The sequence below is a fragment of the Amia ocellicauda genome, chromosome 21, assembly GCF_036373705.1.
Source record: "Amia ocellicauda isolate fAmiCal2 chromosome 21, fAmiCal2.hap1, whole genome shotgun sequence".
NCBI classification, from domain to species: Eukaryota; Metazoa; Chordata; class Actinopteri; order Amiiformes; family Amiidae; genus Amia; species Amia ocellicauda.
Genome location: NC_089870.1, coordinates 10108329 through 10128155, shown reverse-complemented (window position 1 = coordinate 10128155; position 19827 = coordinate 10108329). Strand labels below are relative to the sequence as shown.

The following is a 19827-nucleotide window of genomic DNA, read 5'->3' as shown; positions in this document are numbered from 1 at the left end:
TGGCCACTTTCTTTTGATTCTTGGTTTGTTTTATACAGTGAAACAATGAAACAGGAATGCAATATAAAGAATGAAATGTAAAATGTAAATTCAAGCAGTTTGGCATCACACCCAAGTGTTTAAAGGTTTAATGATATATTTGTCATTCTGACCTATTGTTGCGAAGACCTGTTTGGGAACCTCCTGCTACCCAGGGCATCATATTTTGAACTCAGCAGTCTTTTGGAGGGGTCTTTGCACACAGTCTGAGTAATTAACTAGATTAATTAATCGTTTTTTAATTTTATGAAAGGCGTTTTCATTGAGGATTTATTGCCCTTTCCTTTCACTTAGTACAGGGTGCGTCAACATCCCTAGCGTAGAGATGCATTAGAAACTTTGGTTATTATTCTTGAGGTGTTGCGGGTCACATGTTACCGCACAGGTCATTGATTGGCTGGAGGCTTTTTTTTTTTTGTAAACAACTCCTTCATTAGTAAATGCTCTATTGGCAGCAAAATAATGTAAATAAAGGTGCAAGTCTGTAAAATGAAATAAAATATTAATTGTATTTATGAACTAATAATGAGTAAATGCATTTTGCTTTAACAAATGTTGTCTTACTAATTATTCAATTATTTATTACTGCAGTAGATAAAGAAATTCCAGGAAACTTGAGTCTCAAATGGTATTTTATTTTGACTACAAATTGGCTTAATTCTTTCAAATAAATAAAGAATAAAGGCATTACCCAAATATCCCTAGATATCAAATAAACTGATGATTTCATACTACTAAATTAAATAAAAGCAACTACATTCCTACAACATCTTGTATATCCTATACCATGTTATAGACCGTTACAGACTTTTCTTTGTAAGACTAGGTGAAGTAACTGTCACTCAAAGACATTCACACAGACAGAAAAAAGACAATGCCAAGCTCTTTTGACTTTTCCTGTCTGAAAAATATTTGTAGTCTTTATGAAGACTGTACTATTATGTTATTATTATACACTACATCTATTATCCCTGTTTTTTGAAAAGTGCAAGGTTTTCTTACATCAGGACTCTTCAGCTTTTTAAAGAACATCTGAAAAAAGAACCACTAGTTCCCACAACGATTTTAAGATCTGTTCCATAATTATTCATTTATTGTCATCCTGAGAAGCCCTTGTTTTTAAGGGTCTAGCTTCCATTCAGTGCAGAAGTGTTGTGTGATTCAGGCCACTGTCTAGCATCAATCACAATTGCTGCATAAATGACTTTCTCCAAAGGCTCACAGTAGTTGGCATTTTGCCCTGCTGTACCAAATGGAGGTTGACGTCTCCAAAAACGAGTGCACTGGATTTCTGTTCTGATTGGAATGGGCAGCTGGTACCTCCCGTTGTTGGTTCACCTTATCATACAGAGGAGTTTTGATCGTTTTCACACCATCTTTGGCTTTTTATTTTACATCTAAAAAAAGTAGAAAAATAATTTAAATCTCTCAAAATGCATGGTTGCTCTGGAACAAAAGTTGTCGAATGAACAAATGCCACGTATTTAAGTACCTTCGTGTGATTTAAGACACTATTCATGAATCCCCCAATCCTGGATATACATTACTAAATCCGACGGGAAAGAAAATTAAAAAATTGACATCTTGTGTACCAGCGGGACAATTGCTTAATCATTCTAACATAAACAATGTATATTAAACTACATTTGTACATATCCAATATATTTCACTTTCATTGTCAATGAAAACTACATATAATTAGGTTACAGAACCAATAGTAATGCATAGGATTTCTTATCCTTCCATCTCACTAACATCTGCAAGTCCTTTGATTTATGATTTTTTTCTTTCTTTCAAATTGTAGTGTGGTTTACAGCCTTGTGCTGTGAGACTGTAGCATTATTAAAAAAAAAAAAAAAAGTTCTGTACATTATTGTAAACTAAATATAGGATGCAACAATTGCCGCGCTAAAGACTCCTTAGTAAGTAGTGAAAACCACTCATCCTTGGCCAGGTTACACTTGTGCATTCAGGTTGCATATTGAGAAGTACAGTACACGGCCAGTTCCTGTTTGGGAGCACAATATGTGCCCTTATTTTCCAAATCCTTTTCCAAAGGACAGAAAGATGGACAAACGTGAGGTAGCCTTATGGGCTGATGGTTGGTGGGTCTCCGCTAGAGAGATTTCCAGATCTCCGAGGATGGGTTGGATGTGTGCCAGGGTCTCAGCCGGGGGCACCGCGCCAGGTGTGGGAGACGGCCGCAGCTTACTGACAGAAGCGGCGCTGCATGTAGGCTTCATCCGACGCGGAGTAGCCGAATTTCTCGTAGAAGGCCACGTTCTTGGGTGCACATTCTAGTGTTATTTTGTAACAGTCCAGTTTCTGGCTGAGAAGAGTCAGCAATGAAACTAACCTACAAGAAACAAAAATAATATATAATCCATATCACTTGGAAATTGTATATTTTAATAAAAATATAAAAATCGGTAATATACAGATGTTTTTCTTGTACTGTTTCTACTTAATTTTGTCAAATGCTACACCTATGAAGTAGAAGCAATTTTGAAAACTAAACCGAAGCACTGGACAGGATATCAGCATTGATAGTCAGACTTACAGTTTGCCCAGCTGCTTCCCCCGGCAGATGTCGCTCACTACAACCTCTTCTATCCTGCCTCTCTGTACAAACAAAGACAGGGTATGAGATCGATATGTGCTGATCCTCTTTCGTACCAGGTGAGAAGTAATGTCAGTAGTAAGGTGACAAAGGAGAGGTTCTGATGGGAGGTTGTAATGTTTGCTGTACCTTGGCGCAGGAGTGAATGAATTTGTGTTCAATTATGAGCGTGGCCGTGGCGACAATCTGGCGAAGGCTGCTGTCTTCTACCACGACGACATAATAATCTCCTGTCCGCCTCATATGCTCAAACTTCTCTGGAAGAAATACACAAGAGGTTTTAAAGTGCAAGAGATGGTGTTAATTGTGTTTTTTTTTGTTTGGTTTGTTTTTCACTCATATAAGAGACTCCGAGGGATTATTTCTACTCACTGATGAACTGTTCAGGTGTGACGTCTCCAGCCAAAGTGAGCTGAGACAAGACTTTGAAGAAACCTGGATGAAAAGGAAAAGGGTTGAGATTAAATTGATCTGTAGGTGATACTTCGCTTCTGAGAGAGTGGCAGTGATTTCGGGAGCCCATGCTGTACCTCTGTTGATGTCAGCGGTGCACAGTGGCCGGAGCACCAGGCCATCGCCAGGCTGAGTGGGGGAGATGGGCGGGGAGAAGGACACCTTGTTGGCACTCCAGTCCAACTCCTGAAGCAACGCAGGGTCAAAGAGTGGCGTCTCGTCCAGAATCATCCCGCACGCCCTGCAGAAGAGACGCACAGCCCACTCAATGTACAAGAAGTATTTTACTTGCATTTTGTTTTGTTTGCTTTTACAATAGGCCTCGTCTTCCTAAAGTGTACTAGCATTTACACATGTTAATCTTTAACATATATGATGTGTGCTTATCTGCAAGAGCAGACTAACATGCTTTTAAAAATTAACATGAAAATAAACACACCACTGGCCTTATCCAAATATTTGTCATGCAAATAACATTTCCTGCTCAAGATTCCCTTAATGAGGACATATTTCTCATTAATCCCCGTCTATCTCTTTCGTGTTTCAAGATTTTCTATCCGGAATCTACACTTCTGCAATTAATGTATAGAAACAACAAGAAGCAGTAAATAGTACAAACTACAATCACAGTACAGAGTAATATAATATAATGTTAATAAAGTAACATTGATACGTATATTGTTCAATTTAGTCTGCATATTGATAGCTTTACAAATAGGCCTCTTACAAATATGTATTTTTATATATACATCTGTTTTTTGTTTTTTCCCAAGGTGCATTGAATGAGTGGCTTTATATAGCAGCATTACTGTAGCTAAAACAAGATACAAAAACGAATGAGTCAACATTGAGTCAAACACGTAATTGCTAAGGGAATTATATAAAGCATGATTTCACAGCTGAGCAAATGGTGTATTTAAGGTCAGAATTACACATTTATCAACAACTAGGATACACACATTTTAAAAGATGACTGAAAAATTGTACAGGCAACAATCTTTGGACAACAGAGATAGGATGCTGAACACTTTTAATAGTACTTCAATTAGACTCGAGGGCTAGTTCTGGTAGCTGGCGTGTCCTTTGAAATTTAATCATTATAGGTCCAAGCAAAAAGTTTATATATGTATAGATCTTTCTTACTTCTAAAGTATTTGGCCATAAAAGATACAACTTTCCTACCATATACACGTTGACAGATGAAATATTGATATTATAATTTCAAGGACTTTGACTTTGGAGATAAAAAACTGATTCACATTGATATAGTTCCTTATTTACTGAGCTGGAATCTCAACTCCTCCCAGATTGTGATTGCTGTGGGTAGGTGCACAGTAGCCGCTATAATAAAGTAACTGCTGGTCCATTGGGACACCAGTCTCTTCCTCCTACAAGCCCATTGGGTTATCCCCACGTTGGTAAGGCGATATATACACCGTCTTCCAGGGAAATAAGAGTCACCATTTTGGATGGGTTCCAGTGCAGTGGTAATCACATTCACCTTTGTCTTTTGATTTTATTTCCTCTTCCTGGGTTTCCAGTTATCCCATAAGTATGATGTATTAAACTAGCAACTATGTGCAATGTTAATGACTGAGCTCCATGACAGCTTCCAGATGTGAAAGGCGTGTTGTTCGCAGTGGCCCATGACTTCTCCCATTTCTCGCCTGTTTTACATTCATTTTATACACATCCAAAAGGAAGCAACAGCTATTTAACTTCTACTCTTGATACAGTGACTCAGACATAAGGGCAACCAACATAAAGTGCCGATCAAGACACTTGGGCACAATCACACTTTCCTGAAGACCTCTTGGGGAGTTTTTAGTATACATCACTTATGGAAATGATTAAAACACAGCTAGGGATTGTGAAACTGCTTTCAGTCCATTCATGGTACAATCATCTCATGCCTGTATCGTTGTACTGCTTCACTACAGTCTGAGAGTGAATTCATATCTAACTTTACTGTATTGATTGTACTGTAGCCATGATTACTGTATTGATATCCTACATAGGTCAAACACAGGCACATCATCTCTACCGTAATAGTAGCTATTGGTTATGGGTTTGAATAAATATATTCTGATGTATAGGTATATTTTAATTGCGGTATACATGAACCCCACGACATATCAGGTTTCACTTCAGTGACAGCGTTTTAAACCTGCCAGAGACCCTACAGCACAGCATGAGGAGCGAATACAAATGACATAATGGCGTTTACTAGGCTCAGTAATATATAAACACGTATACAAATATATATATACTCACGGTGACATTAATGACAGGTAAGCTGTGTGTGTTATCCTCTTGTGTGATTAGTGATATGGCTTGTGTAAAAAGCTTGCTTTTCCTGTATGGACCGTGCTGCTCCCACCTCTCCGTGTACAGCACAGCGTGTGACGTGGCGCAGCGTGTGACGTGGCGCAGCGTGTGACGTGGCAGAGGGGCCGGGAGGGGGCGCGGCGCAGTGACGCACGGACAGGGAGGATCGAAAGGCTTTTAGGGCTTTTCATTCGTAAAAAGCATACGTGATTATAGAGGAGTTTAAATTATAATTGTGGATGTGATTTGTAAAATACGTATTCCATGAACTATTCGTGATTATCATAACTAGAAAATTAAGAAAATCAAGTCTCTCCAGTTACTACCTATACTACTACTACTACTACTACTACTACTACTACTACTACTAATAATAATAATAATAATAATAATAATAATAATGCATGTCACAGTACTTTTTGGATAAATTATATTTTAATATTTATTATTAGCAGTAGTATGTGCTGGTTAACATCAGTGATCTAAAAAGAACAATTGAATAAACTGCATATTATTATTATTATTATTATTATTATTATTATTATTATTATTATTATTATTACTGATCATAATAACTATCAATACAGAGAAAACAGCACCAATAAGAATGTTTTACACGACAACCCCTTAAAAATGCTATCATGAAACCAATAAGGGAACAGGACAGCAAAGAGTTTCATCCTGGAACAAAATATGTCATACACTACTAAAAGGTCACCTGTAGCTATATCTCTTCAAGTAAAGAGAGTGCAACATACACATTTTAGGATTTTTATATTTCTTTGAGTGAAAAGATAAACAACTTTAATCCAAATCTCATCACATCAACCACTTTCATATACCCCGACTGCACGGTGCATTATGGCCTGTAGGTGGGAGTGTGTAGCAAACAATGTATGGTTTCTTTCTAGTTTATGCCAGGCAAGATAGGAAAATAAAAATATTGTGTTAGTATTATTGTTATAAAATATACATTTCCAAACAAAGAAACATTGCTTTGCTACTTGGATCAATGCTTTCTATCTAATATAACTACATTATCAAAATGATCAGAAAAATGGCGAAGACACAGTGCCAATCTACTACTGATTAGAGTTGTATGTTGTAGCTGGGAAGAAGGATATTAGTAAACATTAAAGAATTGAGATGAGCAATTAGGGAATTTCATGGGCCAGAATCGAACATCAGTAAAGGGAGGATGCTTACACTTCAGGAAGGAGGAGTGCGTGCTATTGTGATGCAACTCTGACACTAATGCTCAAACGATTAATGTTAAAACATACTTAACGAATAATGTGGAAAATAAATGTTAATAGCTGTAAAATTGACAAAAGGAAGTACTCCATAATTTACCTAAAATAGCCAGCACTGTAGCAGCCACACTTATTATAGCTGCAATCAGCTACCATGACGATCAGAACACTTAATAATTACTGCACCGGGCAATTAAATTATAATCCCAAATGGATCAGCTATGTCAAAGTCCTTTCCTGTTTTATACCTAAACAGATTTATGACGATGACAGGAAGCTAAAGGTCCAGGATTTCTAAAGCAGGTAGAAACAAAACTGGTCACAGTGAAGCCTGAAGCTCCTGCTTACAGGATGTAGAGCCATTCACCCACAGACTTCTCAGGTTGTTCAGATGGTTCATCTTTTGTCCTGAGGTTCTTTTTGGGGGGGATTACAGAACTGGGGCAGCATGGTGAATTGCAGTGAACAAACCCCTTACTCTGAAAACTTTATACAAGGTATGTGTGAGCTGTTATTGTTATAGAGTTGGTTGAAGGCTATAAAGTTACAGTTACAATTACGTCATCATTTTGAATTCAAAGTGGGAGTAATTATTACTGACCTCTGAAATGACTTCCGAGTTGACGTCAAGCTTTGTAATGTACATGGGTCAGTGCTTATTTGCTGTCATTTAGAGCAAAGCCTGGCAGAAATGTGCTGAGGCAACTAAAAAAGCATTTATACTGCAGCACAGTTTAGGGATGTGACAAGCAAGGAGAGTTTTGGGTTCTGAAAAGATTCCAAACAGAATGTTTAAACTCCGTGTTCCCTGGCCGCATGCCTCAAGCTACAAGAAAGCATTTAAAATTCTTGTATCCTTATGTTTTCCATTAAAGTCTTACATGTGTTTGTTCTCATATAACTGCCTTTCTGGACCAGAGCTGATTTCTCTGCTTAGTACTACAACCTATATAGTGTTATAACTTTGCTGAGACATTTTGAACTTCTTGTAAATTTCTCAGCCATCTATAAATGCCTGAACTTTAAAACCTTTATATTGAGACTGTTTTCAGCAGCATGACAGTTTAATGTGATTTGACTGTACTTGCTTTACAGCTTGTAATCCTTACATTGTACTCTTAGCTTGCCCTCTTGTATGATGACTCAGTATAAATGGGTTTAACATGGTGCTGACCGTGAAGAGGGGCGATAAAAATGGACTGATTGAGCCATGTATTGAAGGAAAGCGGAGTGGGCCTGAGCTCTATGAGGGAGATTAAACTGGCATTCATCACCATGGCTGCCTCCTCAGGTCATCTCCATTGCATGCCAGCTGTCCATGTCTGTCCCCCATCTGTCCATGTCTGTTCACCCTGGTGGACCTCATCACAGCAGTGTAAGTTGCTCTAAAACTCAGGCCAGTGACAGTGCCTATGGTATTTACCTGCCACCACAACTGAAGAATGGTAATATACCTTATCTCTGAATTGTTTGCCATGTAGCTGTTGGACAGTGATTGTCGATGCAGCTGTAGGAAAAGCCCTAGTTACTGACAGCTTGTTTGCTTCTCAGGAAGGACTAAACTATTCTCCACATTTATAGAAGCACCTTGTTTTGAAAAGTGTATTAAATGTGTGTTATACTCCAGATGCACTCTCGTTTTGCAGATATTGACCACATGATGATGGTGGTCGAGATGTTCTTCTTGATGCTGATCTCCCAGAAATACTATAGGCGGCCCGCCCCCTTCCCCGAGCCACTGCCCCTGCACTTTGAGAATCCGCTCCAGAACCTCCCATAACCGGCACCACAGGAAAGCCGTGTTAATGAAACTTGTGTGCAATGCGTCGGCACAGCAGATCGGTCACACAACTCCACAGCAACACAAAAGTGGTCTGAAACCACCATAGAGCTGTCATGTAACAAGGAGTAGGAGCCCTGGGAAGCTGTCAACTGGAAGCAGCGATTCATGTACACACCGCAAACCCCAAGAGAAAGAAATCAATTGGAGTCTGCCAGGACTGATAGGCCATGTTTGAGAACCGACACTTTCTGTCAGAGCTAGCGATGGCATTTCAGATGATACTCACTTCCTGCTGGTCTGGAGATCAGCCACAGGCTCAATGATTCCATTCTTTGAAAAGCTAATCCAGAATTTTCAACTAAACTCTCACAAACCTTTTCCTTACAATGAATAATACTCAGACATTAGTTTCAGTACCACAAAGCTGTTTAAACAGCAGCAAGAAAACCCAGACTTTAGACCCTTAAACAAAGAGTAAGGTTAACATACTTGACATAAGGGTGGGGTTTGGTCAGGCAATGTTCAGGAAATACAAAATACGATGTGTCATTTGTCAAAAATCTGCTACACTGTGATGTACAAAACAGAATTGTTTAAAATAATCTTTTCTGTCTGTGTCATTGATGTTGGCGAGTGCTCTCTCTGGCATGCTGTGTAAGCAACGTGGAGTTACTGGAATTTCACTCCTTTACGGAGAGCTTTTATTGATTTTTATGTATTTGCTACATCAAGATGAATTTCAACCTACAGTCTTTACTGGAGGTCAGCAGCATCAGCAAGGAGTTATGTAGGCAGATTCAGGGAGGGGTGATGGTCTACCTGGAAGTCTGCAGAACTGCGTCCTATCATAGACACTAGCCATAACGGCGATAGACATCTGATACAATAATTTCCCTTTCCAGAAGAATTTGCAGAGATTTCTATTTTTCTGTCCATCCTGTCTTCCCCTGGGATAGCACTGAAGATTACTCCAGAGTTAGGGAATTGCCTTTAAATCAGTACTAGGAGATAGTCAGTGCAGTTTACAATGGCAGGCTCCCTAGAGTAATTCCTTTGGCAATGGCAGAACTACAGATTGTTATGGTGTCCGCATATCATTCACTGGGGAACAAATGTCACAACAGATGTGTATGATGTTCATGCATCCTATATGATTGCACGGAGATGGTTTCTGCTGTTGGCATGCTTGCAGACAACAGTGGAAACTGCCAGGGTGGGATATATCGATTGTAAGAACCACTTGTGTTCTTAAGCTGCATTATGATGTGGAACAATAGACAAGCGTGCCGTCTCAGGGTAGGCAGGCAGACGTTGACTAATGTGATTTGACTGGAGTGTTTTCAGCCTCAGACTCCAGCAGTTCCAACTGAAAAGGACCTCTCAGAAACAGGGCAATCTCATCCCTGGGCCAACTGGGATTGTTTCCAGAGTGCTAGACTAACTCAGTCTGGGCCTGACAGATGAATATGAAGCTGTTTTCATAAACTATCCCAGCAGGCAACCTTGGTATGAATATAATATGTTCCACCAAAGGAGAGAGGAAATGGAGAGGACTGTTGTGGGGTAAAATAATGCTTGAATCATATATATTAAATATATTAAATATATATGTGCACCTGTCTAATGTGATAACCACCATAAAACATTTTTTAAAAGCTAGGTATTAAATGTATACAGGAAACCAAGTGGGAAATGCAGGGCTACTTTACATGTGCAGAAAAATCAAGAAAGAAAACTGATACACAGGTTCACATAACAGTATTATGGATCATGGAGTTGAATGGCATTGGAGATGTACCCCAGCTATTCCTAATGGCTACTCTGGGATAGAAAGATATGAAGCTGAGATTTTAACTGCTAGCCTTGTAATACAGGAGGTCAGCCCCCCACTGAGCTATTCAATTTAAAAAGGGCATCAGATCCTAGGTTCAATCAAACTAGCTGGAACGTAATGTTCTGTTCCAGGAAATGCATGTTTGAATCCTAGGAAGGGACTATGTGCTGGCCACAGTATAAGAGCTTTTACTTACGTGAGAAACAGGTGATATGATATCCCTCTCACTTGATACTAATCCCATTAATGTTTTCCAAAGAGGTTATTTATTGCCCTCATATTAGCACCACTTCATAAATACATTGGGGACGTCTGCGTTTAAGAGGGCCTACTTGTTAAAGAATGCCAGTGACTGTAGTGGTACAACGGACTACTTTGTTTATCCGGAGGGAAGGATTTCAGCCAGAAAAGCAAACAAAATGACTAACTATAATGCTACAGTACCACTCTAAACTCTACTGGGTGCACTTATCTGGGAATAGCTAGTCTGTTTTATCATTTAAAGAATTAAAACAGTACACAGGATATGAGTGTAGGATGAAGGGGGAGCAAAACCAATCCTGTTTATTCTCTTATTAATTATTATTTCCCAGTAATTAATCAGCTGTAAGTCAGTGACCCTTAGCTGGCTGTATCGGGTGGCCGGTGATTGATATTGTTCAAAGCAAAACCTATGGCAATTTGTGTTCAGTGATGAAAATAAATGAAGGAAAGAATGAGAAGGGAGAGCCAGGAAGCTCCCACTAATTGTCCTTGCCTCTGATTAAACAAGTAATCACTGGAAAGCCTTTTATAAGTCAGAACTGAAAGTCACCTGTCATCAGTTATACACACCAACACGTACAAATCCTGCCAACACAGCTGGTAACCAACAATCATAAACACCCTGAAGGAAGTTAATAAATCCTCATCCCGGGCAGTACTGGTGTGACTTTCATCAGGTAAAGAACTTATGCTTGGGGTTCATGCTTCAGCACCCTTTATTGGTCTCTTTAAATCATCTGCAGCATAAGACTTGACAAAACTGACTCATCGGCCTATAACAACCAGAACAGCCCGTTTACCTTATGCAGCAAAGTTGAGCACCTGTACAGAAAAAGACATACATCAAATCACTTGGGCAAGATTTATTGTGTCAGCAAGAGATATAAGCTGTCTTCGGGTATTTGCTCAATTAAATTGAAGCGGTTTGTTTCAGAATAGGATACAAATGGCTTAAAGAATGAGTCCTAATTAAAGGAGGATTATACGTGAAAGTTATTTTTACTTTAGATTCAAATCTGCTGTATTTTGGGGTTTCTGTGCATCATAAACAGCACACACCAAAACAACCCTGTGGTGCATTAAGCAAGGAATGCAAATTCTCTCAAATGCACAATTCCGTTTAGAGTACGTCTACCAATTCTCAATATGATACCGAATTGAAAGTTTGAGCAACAGATCATGGTGTTTGCCACCCACTTCGACTCTTCCTGTGGTTTTTACCGGGGTGGCTGGGAGGTGAAAAAATGAGAAGGATGCGATGAGGCGAATTCATAACAGAGGGAAGTCTGTTCATAGCGCCCTCACTAATATTCCACTATAGAAATATCAATTATTCATGATATACAATCACAGCTAACTGTTCCTCAGATCAATGAAGCTGTAATATCGTGCTCTAATGAAGCCCCTGATAAAGTCCCACTTCCACTGCAATAGAAAGTAAATTGTTAATGGGCAATCAGAATTCCCTTATCGGCCTTGTAGCACGACGAGGGCACAGTCAGACTCCTCCATGCTGTTGATTTGCTTGGGGGGAGGTGTCAGGGTCCCCTAAATTCACTTCAATAACATCTTCCCTAGGTTATTTTAAATGGGCACAGAAATGTAATAGGCTATGTATGGCTTTCTTTTCAAATAAAACAAAGTACATTTAAAAGAGGCAGATGCTTCCAGTATCAAGCATATTCATGTAAACACAAAGCATTAAGAGAAGAGTCCAACAATAATGAAGAAAGCAGAAGAGCAGAAAAATAAACCTACTAGCACAGCTTTCTAAACTATAGACTCTTTTGTTAAAATACCTTATTTCAACTTAACATTACCATTATATACATTTTATACTTAAATATCTCCTTAGTCTTTCTTTTTAATGTGTCCTCATTTCCCTCACTCCTACACAAACAAGCAGGAGTTTGATACAAGAGCAAGATGTTTTTCCCAATTATCCAATTAACAATCAATTAAACACTGAAGAAACCATATAATAAACTAAAGTGAATGCCATAAATATAAAACCAAAAACAGTGAAACTGCACAAATTACAATCCCTTCTGTAATCCTGTTACATATATATGCAGACTTAATCATTGAGTATATGAAATACCACAAAATTAGCTTAATAAGGTTAATGCACAGCAATTTACACTTGCACATTAAAAGCATTTGGCTTCTTGTTATACTGGCATACATTGTTACAGAAATCCCAATCAAGAGAAATGTCCTGAACTCCAGCAACAAATTGAACTTCCATACTGACCTATTATCTTTGACAAGTGAATAGGAGCTATTTGACCCATTACACTTTTTTTATTAAAGTTCAAGAATAATAATTCCTAGTATGAGAGCGCAATTTAATGTCGCTACATATGTTGGGGAAAATTAGAAATCCCAGTCGCTTTTAAAATAACTTCCTGGAGTGTATACCTCTAGATCAGTGGTTTTCAAACCGGTCCTGGAGTATCCCCTGCCCTGCTGGTTTTTGTTCCAACTGAGGTCTTAATTGCTTAATTGAATCCTTAACTCCACATCACCCTGTTTGAGTCTCTTACAAAAACACTATACTCTCCCACTTCACCAGCCCCCCTGGTATTTCTCCCTGTTAATGTCCTTTATGACCTAAGGTACAGCATCACTCCACACGTATGGCTTTTGGTTTTGCGGTTTTGCCATAACCCTGGTCCTACTGTACTCCTCCATTCCGTCTCTTCTGCTTGCCTCAGCCCCTGACAGGGAATTAATAGACTGTCCTCTAATATGACAAGAAATATTGTTTTTTTTAGTCTATATATTATAAGACTCATAAAATATTAACACACTCGTGTTTCACAGGAAGGAAGATGTCATCACATTATGGCGATCTTTAAACATTGACTAATGATTTCTCTCTCTCCCTGCCTCTCATTAAAATCAATCTAATCAAAGTGTCGAGGCCTGGGTATTTTGATTTCGGGGGCTATAATGGCTGTTCTTATTAATAATAAATATAAGACGCGTTTAAGATGTCTGGCAAGGAAAGACGTGGAGAGACAATGAAAAAACGTTTTAAATCTGAACATGACATCACCCTATTAATGATCACTGACGAGTGGCCGTAGATTATTGGATTTATTCAGCAAGGCTTTTAACTGATCCGGATGTCCAGGGTCCTTTTGATATCTGATACTGTACGGCGGGGTTTAAAGCGAAAAGAAAAATACCTCCTATGCACAGGATCCTGTCCTGAACTATGATGCCAGCACCGGACGTAGATCAACTTTAAAAAAGGGCGTTATTGATTACCTAATCAATAAATCAGGCTTCGTGTCTAAAAGCTTCCCCACTTCCTTCCTTGTAAGGCTGTACTGGTGGTAGATGAAGTTGGAATCTGCATGTCTCTTTAATTATAGAGAGGTTGTTTAATCTGCAGATATGTATGGCCCAAACAGCAAATATCATTACGCATAGGTTTTGAAGAAGTTTGCATGACTATAACTTTGAAAAAGCTAGGGTATGTCAAAGCTTACAGCATCAATGCATATAGGGCTGCTGTACATTATCTCAGTATCTATATATGCAGGTCATATTTCCTTATATACTTTTGTTTCAGGTTCCTTTGGGTTGTATGGGAGTGGATGGTATAATAAATGGTAACAATCTTGCTACAGTAGTCATGTTTTTCTTTCTTTCTTCCATCCCTTGTACGTCATGTGTTTAATAAGCACAGTACCAACATTTCTGTCTCAGGCTGAACCTCATTGCCTCCGGGGAGGAAGGGAGGGTGTCCGAAGGTTATTTGCTCGGTAATGGGCAGTTTACTCTTAAGCAACGGCGAACTTTACGCAGACGATACGTTATGTTGGAGGAGGATACCCTTTCAGGCTCAGGCTAATCAGGAAACAAGGCTACTCCCAGTGGAAATCCCGGAAGGCTTCACTCAAGGTCTTTAAAGAGGGGATCGCCAGTCTGCAGCAGCACTGCACTGAGGAACTGGCAGACTGAGCCAGCTGTCTGAACATCTATCCGCGGGTTTAAAACTTTTTTAAAAGCTAGTACATACCAGGTAAGATGTTTTTTTCTATATTTTTGATACCATAATTTTATGATTACACGAGGGAGCAATGCTAGCAGTATACATATGTGAAATCATTACCAATTAATTGTGTCTGAGAATTAGGGTTTTAACCTAAAAATTCAAATTCAAATATTAAACCAACTTATAACTGGGCACTTAGATTAACGTTTTGTTTATTATCTGCTGTTTTAAAATGGGATCATTGTTTTAAAATTGGATCATTTTTAAATTCTATATGACTGTTAGTTTTTTAACATGAATGTTTAAAACCTATCCTTTGCATAATATTTAATAAAATAGCATGTGTGTATTAACCCTGTAGGGTAGTGTAGTGCCATTGTTAACACTGAATTATGCATGTCTGGACATGCTGCAGCAGGCAGTTTCCAAATTCTCAGTTTTCATTCGCATTTATTCAACTGACACCCCCAGTAATGTTTCTGCTATTTTCATTTCAATCTGTGGATTTATGTTTAAAAGCTTATAAAAAATGCTGTGCGTGACTTCAAATAGACAAGTTAAGTATTTCTCAGAAGCCCCCCATTGTTCTATTAGATCATCTGTGTGTCATATTTAGTAGTAAGTCTCCTTTGGGACTCAGTATATGACCGCAGTCTGACTTCCTCTCCCATTTTTCCCACAGACTAAAGAAAGTCTTCGGATTGCTTTTGGCACTTTCTGAGGAAGAAAGCCGTGGACCTCCAGATGAGAAAATCTACTTAGAACTGATGACCTACTAATACTGCCTGTGTTTTAAGTTCTACGGAAATACAGCTTCCATTTAGATCAGATTCATGCTGTTCAGATACAATTTTGAACATTAGTTTCCCAATCTGTTTATGGGTAGCCATTCCATTATTTCAGCCTTCTTGCATCTCACTTGGGGCATACAAAAGTAGAATAAAAAGCTTTGTACCCTTTATTAAGTATCAGCTGGCATCAGAATATTTTCATAAAATATTGTTTTCTAAATAAAACTATTTTTATACCTAGTTGATAGACATTGTTAGTAGTTAGTGGGAGCAGGTTGCAGTCTGTTGCTTTACCCTGGCCCTCACTAACACACATCAGACAGAGCTTCAGCAGTAGTGCTTTGTTTTAATGCCAGCTTTGTGAGCGGTAAGATGTCTGAAAAGAAAGCCCGGAACGCAGACGTCCGTCCAAAATGTAACCGCAGCAGGAGCGCAGATAGCTATGCCTGGAGCGGCAAGAAGCGCTCCCGTGGAGTCTGCAGCGAGACGGCCATGGGCATCTCTGAAGGGGAGGGGGCTGAGCACATGGGGCGCTCCGCTTCCTGTCCTCGGAGGCGACGGGAGAGAAAGTGCAGCTGTGATGGGGACTGTGAGCCGCCCTGTCGCAAGGCCCTGTCCCGCCGGTCCCTGAGGCAGAAGTTCCAGGACGCAGTGGGCCAGTGTTTCCCCATCCGCACCCACCACCACCACCAGCCTGGGGCCCCTCGGCCACTCTCGGTGCTGCTCTGGTCCAAACGCAAGATCCATGTCTCCGAGCTCATGCAGGACAAATGCCCTTTCTCGCCTAAATCTGAGCTGGCCCACTGCTGGCACCTGATCAAGAAGCACACCTCGCAGCAGGGCAGCGGTAAAGGGTTGGGGGCTGAAGGCCACGGAGAGCGCCGCTCTGCCTCTCCCCCACCTCTGATTTCTTGGGAGGAGATCAGCTCCCTGCGGTCACATGGAGGAGGGGAGTGCAACTTTGAGGACTGGGAACTCTCCAATCCTTCGGAGGCTTCTCCTCTGACTGGTTCCATCCCCTGCCTGGTACCCGACCTCCTCCAAATCAACAACAGCTCCTGCTACTGGGGCGTGCTGGATCGCTACGAGGCTGAGGAGCTACTGGAAGGCCAACCAGAGGGAACCTTCTTGCTCAGAGACTCTGCCCAAGAGGAATTCCTCTTCTCTGTCAGCTTCCGCCGCTACAGCCGCTCCCTCCACGCCCGCATCGAGCAGAGCGGTAAGCGCTTCAGCTTTGACGGCAGGGACCCCTGTGTGTACCGGGACCCCAGTGTCACAGGGCTGCTGCAGCACTACAGCGACCCGGCCACCTGCCTCTTCTTCGAGCCCCTGCTCTCCCGGCCGCTGCCTCGCACCTTCCCCTTCTCCCTGCAGCACCTCTGCAGGGCTGTAATCTGCAGCCGTACCACGTATCAGGCCATCGACACCCTGCCTCTGCCCACCTCCCTGCGGGATTACCTCAGACAATACCATTACAAGAGCGCCGGGGCCTGTGCTGTTTAGAGAGCTTGTTGCTACTGACTTATCTTGACCCAATAAAGTCAGCATTTACTGTTCTTACTGCACAGCACAGATGGACCTGAAGGGGTGACTGCAGCAGCAGAGCTGGGAGGTGAGAGGAGATGGGAGACCTGTGCCTTACATATCAGTCAAAGCCGGTGAAGCTGCTGACCCACACTAGGGATGCACATCAAACAAACCGCTGACATTTTCAGAATGGATAGTGTCTTTTCAAAGTAGAAATATTGCTTTTTGGGACTATAAAGAGCTTTTATGTTCTCCAAGTCAACACAAGTAGTAGTACAGTCCGCTCTTGGAACATGGTACACTCCTTATGCTGGCAGATGACAGCAGGACAGACTCTGTGCTGATGAGCTGAACTGAACTGCCTATGCCTGATGAGCTGTAACACTGAGTTGCTCAATCAAAGAATAGCATAACGAGTAGAACACATATTCTTTGAAATATGTTACTGCAGCGGAGGCCGGCAGATTTCACATTATATGCAGTATTCAAAGGTCCGATGACCATTAACGAGGAGTGCGAGTTTGATTTATTTTGAATTGATTCCTCCCCATATTTGTATGAGGACCAAAATCTTATTTCAGTTTATTTAAATTGTGTTAATTCAGGTCGTATGCCTTTGACACAGTATTAAAAGTATTATTCTGAAAGTTGTAAGAACTTGTTTGGCATTATTTCACAAAAAATAATAAGATATTGTTGTCCACCTATTCTCTAATCTGTTTTCACTAAATATACACAGAACTCTAAGAGTAAGAGTTATATAATATATAGATATATTAGCCTTTAAATTGCTTGTCAATGGCATTAACTTGGGCTGACTGAATGAAGTACATTGGCCTTGATTATACAACAGCCACTATTTTCTCTAACAATACATATCAGAGTCATTCTGGTCTAAAGCTGAAAGACAAGTAACTGGTATGGAAAAAACAATCTTTCCTGAATATGAAATCTTCACTACAGTACAGAGGGCACCTTTCAACTTGACAATAGAAAAATACTGTCCCTGAATCCCCCCAAATTAGCACCTCGGATCATCGTTCATACACTTGTGTTGTATTTGTATAAAACACTTTAAACACTATGTTTAAACACTGTATTTTTCATTTATTTAATTTGTTCATTTTGTTCTTTATTCTGTTTACACATACATATTTGTAATGTATCTTTTTGAATAATAATAATACAAAACGGTTCATAAATGTCTGTGTCCGTGATGTTTGTGGTCTGCTTTGCTGCTCTACTGTTCATGTTTAAAAATGGAAATACATGATTTGTGTTTACTTCCTCTGCAGCACTTCCTACAGCTTGACCTGTGGCGGCTGTCTAGTGATATTTATTGGTTCCTAACTGTAGAAATGGCTTCAGTTTGGAGAGCTGGGAGCCATATGTATTGATTTGCACAAACCACGGAAATCAAATATTTATGCTTTTCCATTGATCAAGTTATCATTCCATAGACATCCTCGTCCAGACTCCGGCATCATGTTCTCATGTAGTACAGGACTGTATAGATTAAATTGAGCTGGAGAAACTGAAAATTCAACAACACGTGACTTTCTGGGCAAGGGGATTTTAAAACCTCTTGATAAATCGTTGTTCTGAAGGCGAACCAGACCTGTCAATCAGCCAGAGGTTGCATCATAAAGCTTCTGGCAGGGGAGAAGGAGGCTTCATTAAATAAAAGACTGCATTTAGCTTTTGTACCACTTTTGATGTAGAGCTGCATATTTCTTAATACATGCATTAATTAAGACTGCATTGCAACAATCCAAAACAGTGTGGTGGTCTGTTTCTGTGATATTGCAAACTACATTTGTTTTGGTTTTTTAGCATGGGTTATATTAGTGTCACTAATTATAGCCTAACTATGACTTGGTATTTAAGTATTCCTGACATTCATGTGGGGGGCAACAAACTCGGTTAATCTAGTTTTAGTTCATACTGATTCTGAACCACAGATTGATCCTGTTCACAATCTGTGTGTGTGTGAGAGAGAGTGCTCGTTCAACTTGGTTTTAACAATTAAAAAGGAATAACCTCTAACCCTACTGAGTTAATTGTTCACTTTACCTGCCATAACCACAGAGCAATTGAATGGTACTGAATAATAAATGCATAATAAATAGCACTGAATAATGTATGAGTAACTATGGAAAGGAGCCCTAAATATAAGTGTCTGATCAGGTATTTGTCAAATGCACAATTTCTGTAAAGATCAGATGCAAGTGTGGGAATTATTATTATGATTATTATTATTGACATTACTCCAATGAGCACGCCCTGCACCACGTCATGACAGGGGGCTTTGACAGAGTCCTGCCATATTAAAATATCCAGCCTAGGTTTATACTAAACGAGGATTGAAAGGCGTGCTAGATATGTGAGAAACTGCATTGGCTACTAAACATTTGTGGAAAGTGCGCCTCCTACCGTCAAGAATCACAACAGACATGTTATAACAGGCAAGGATACCTGTTGGTGAATGTCTTTTACAAAACCTGACATCTCAAGTAGCAGCCGTTTTATGTTTATATTATATGCATTACAGTAGTAACCCATTCATTAAAGTGTGTTTGTTGTGGATATTTAATCGTAATTTAATCACTTTATACTTGTTACGTTCATGTCAGTAATACTCACAATGCTCATTATACGGGTGCTTCAGCATGCCCTCAGTCCGCAACCCACACATACATGTCGCGTTGGCGTGGCGCAGATTTCCGCAGTTCTGCGCACATCTGCGCTGCTCCACCAATGGGATCGAAGCGAATCTGCAGATCTGCGACCATAGCGTAGACAATCTGTGACAGGAAGTAGGAAACCGGAAAAACAACGTCCTTCCTGAAACAGCCAAAGAATACATAAAGCATCATTTTTTGTCAGACACAATTCGTCAATTTATGATAGACCATTTTAATCCTAC

At 40.0% G+C, this 19827-nt stretch overlaps 2 protein-coding genes across 2 annotated transcripts; one reads left to right on the top strand and one right to left on the bottom strand.

Annotated features, from left to right (window-relative positions):
* Positions 1-658: 658 nt before the first annotated feature.
* gnpnat1 (glucosamine-phosphate N-acetyltransferase 1) lies at positions 659-5521 on the bottom strand. The gene is made up of 6 exons (XM_066694240.1): positions 5387-5521; positions 3190-3353; positions 3032-3094; positions 2789-2916; positions 2600-2661; positions 659-2395 (listed from the first exon to the last, which is right to left on the bottom strand). The coding sequence occupies exons 1-6, from the start codon at positions 5392-5394 to the stop codon at positions 2248-2250; spliced, it is 573 nt and encodes a 190-aa protein (XP_066550337.1). The 5' UTR covers positions 5395-5521; the 3' UTR covers positions 659-2247.
* Positions 5522-14288: 8767 nt separating this feature from the next.
* On the top strand, positions 14289-18543 carry socs4 (suppressor of cytokine signaling 4). The gene is made up of 2 exons (XM_066694674.1): positions 14289-14610; positions 15266-18543. The coding sequence occupies exon 2, from the start codon at positions 15747-15749 to the stop codon at positions 16875-16877; it is 1131 nt and encodes a 376-aa protein (XP_066550771.1). The 5' UTR covers positions 14289-14610; positions 15266-15746; the 3' UTR covers positions 16878-18543.
* Positions 18544-19827: the final 1284 nt, after the last annotated feature.

What these genes read in the sequence shown, in the direction of transcription:
- gnpnat1 (XM_066694240.1), bottom strand. An exon ending in CACCGCTGACATCAACAGAG is followed by an intron (nt 3,095 to 3,189) that starts GTACAGCATGGG and finishes CTTTTCATCCAG; the next exon opens with GTTTCTTCAAAGTCTTGTCT. An exon ending in GGGAAGCAGCTGGGCAAACT is followed by an intron (nt 2,396 to 2,599) that starts GTAAGTCTGACT and finishes TGTTTCTTGTAG; the next exon opens with GTTAGTTTCATTGCTGACTC.
- socs4 (XM_066694674.1), top strand. Translation starts at nt 15,747, where the DNA reads ATGTCTGAAAAGAAAGCCCGGAACGCAGACGTCCGTCCAAAATGTAAC.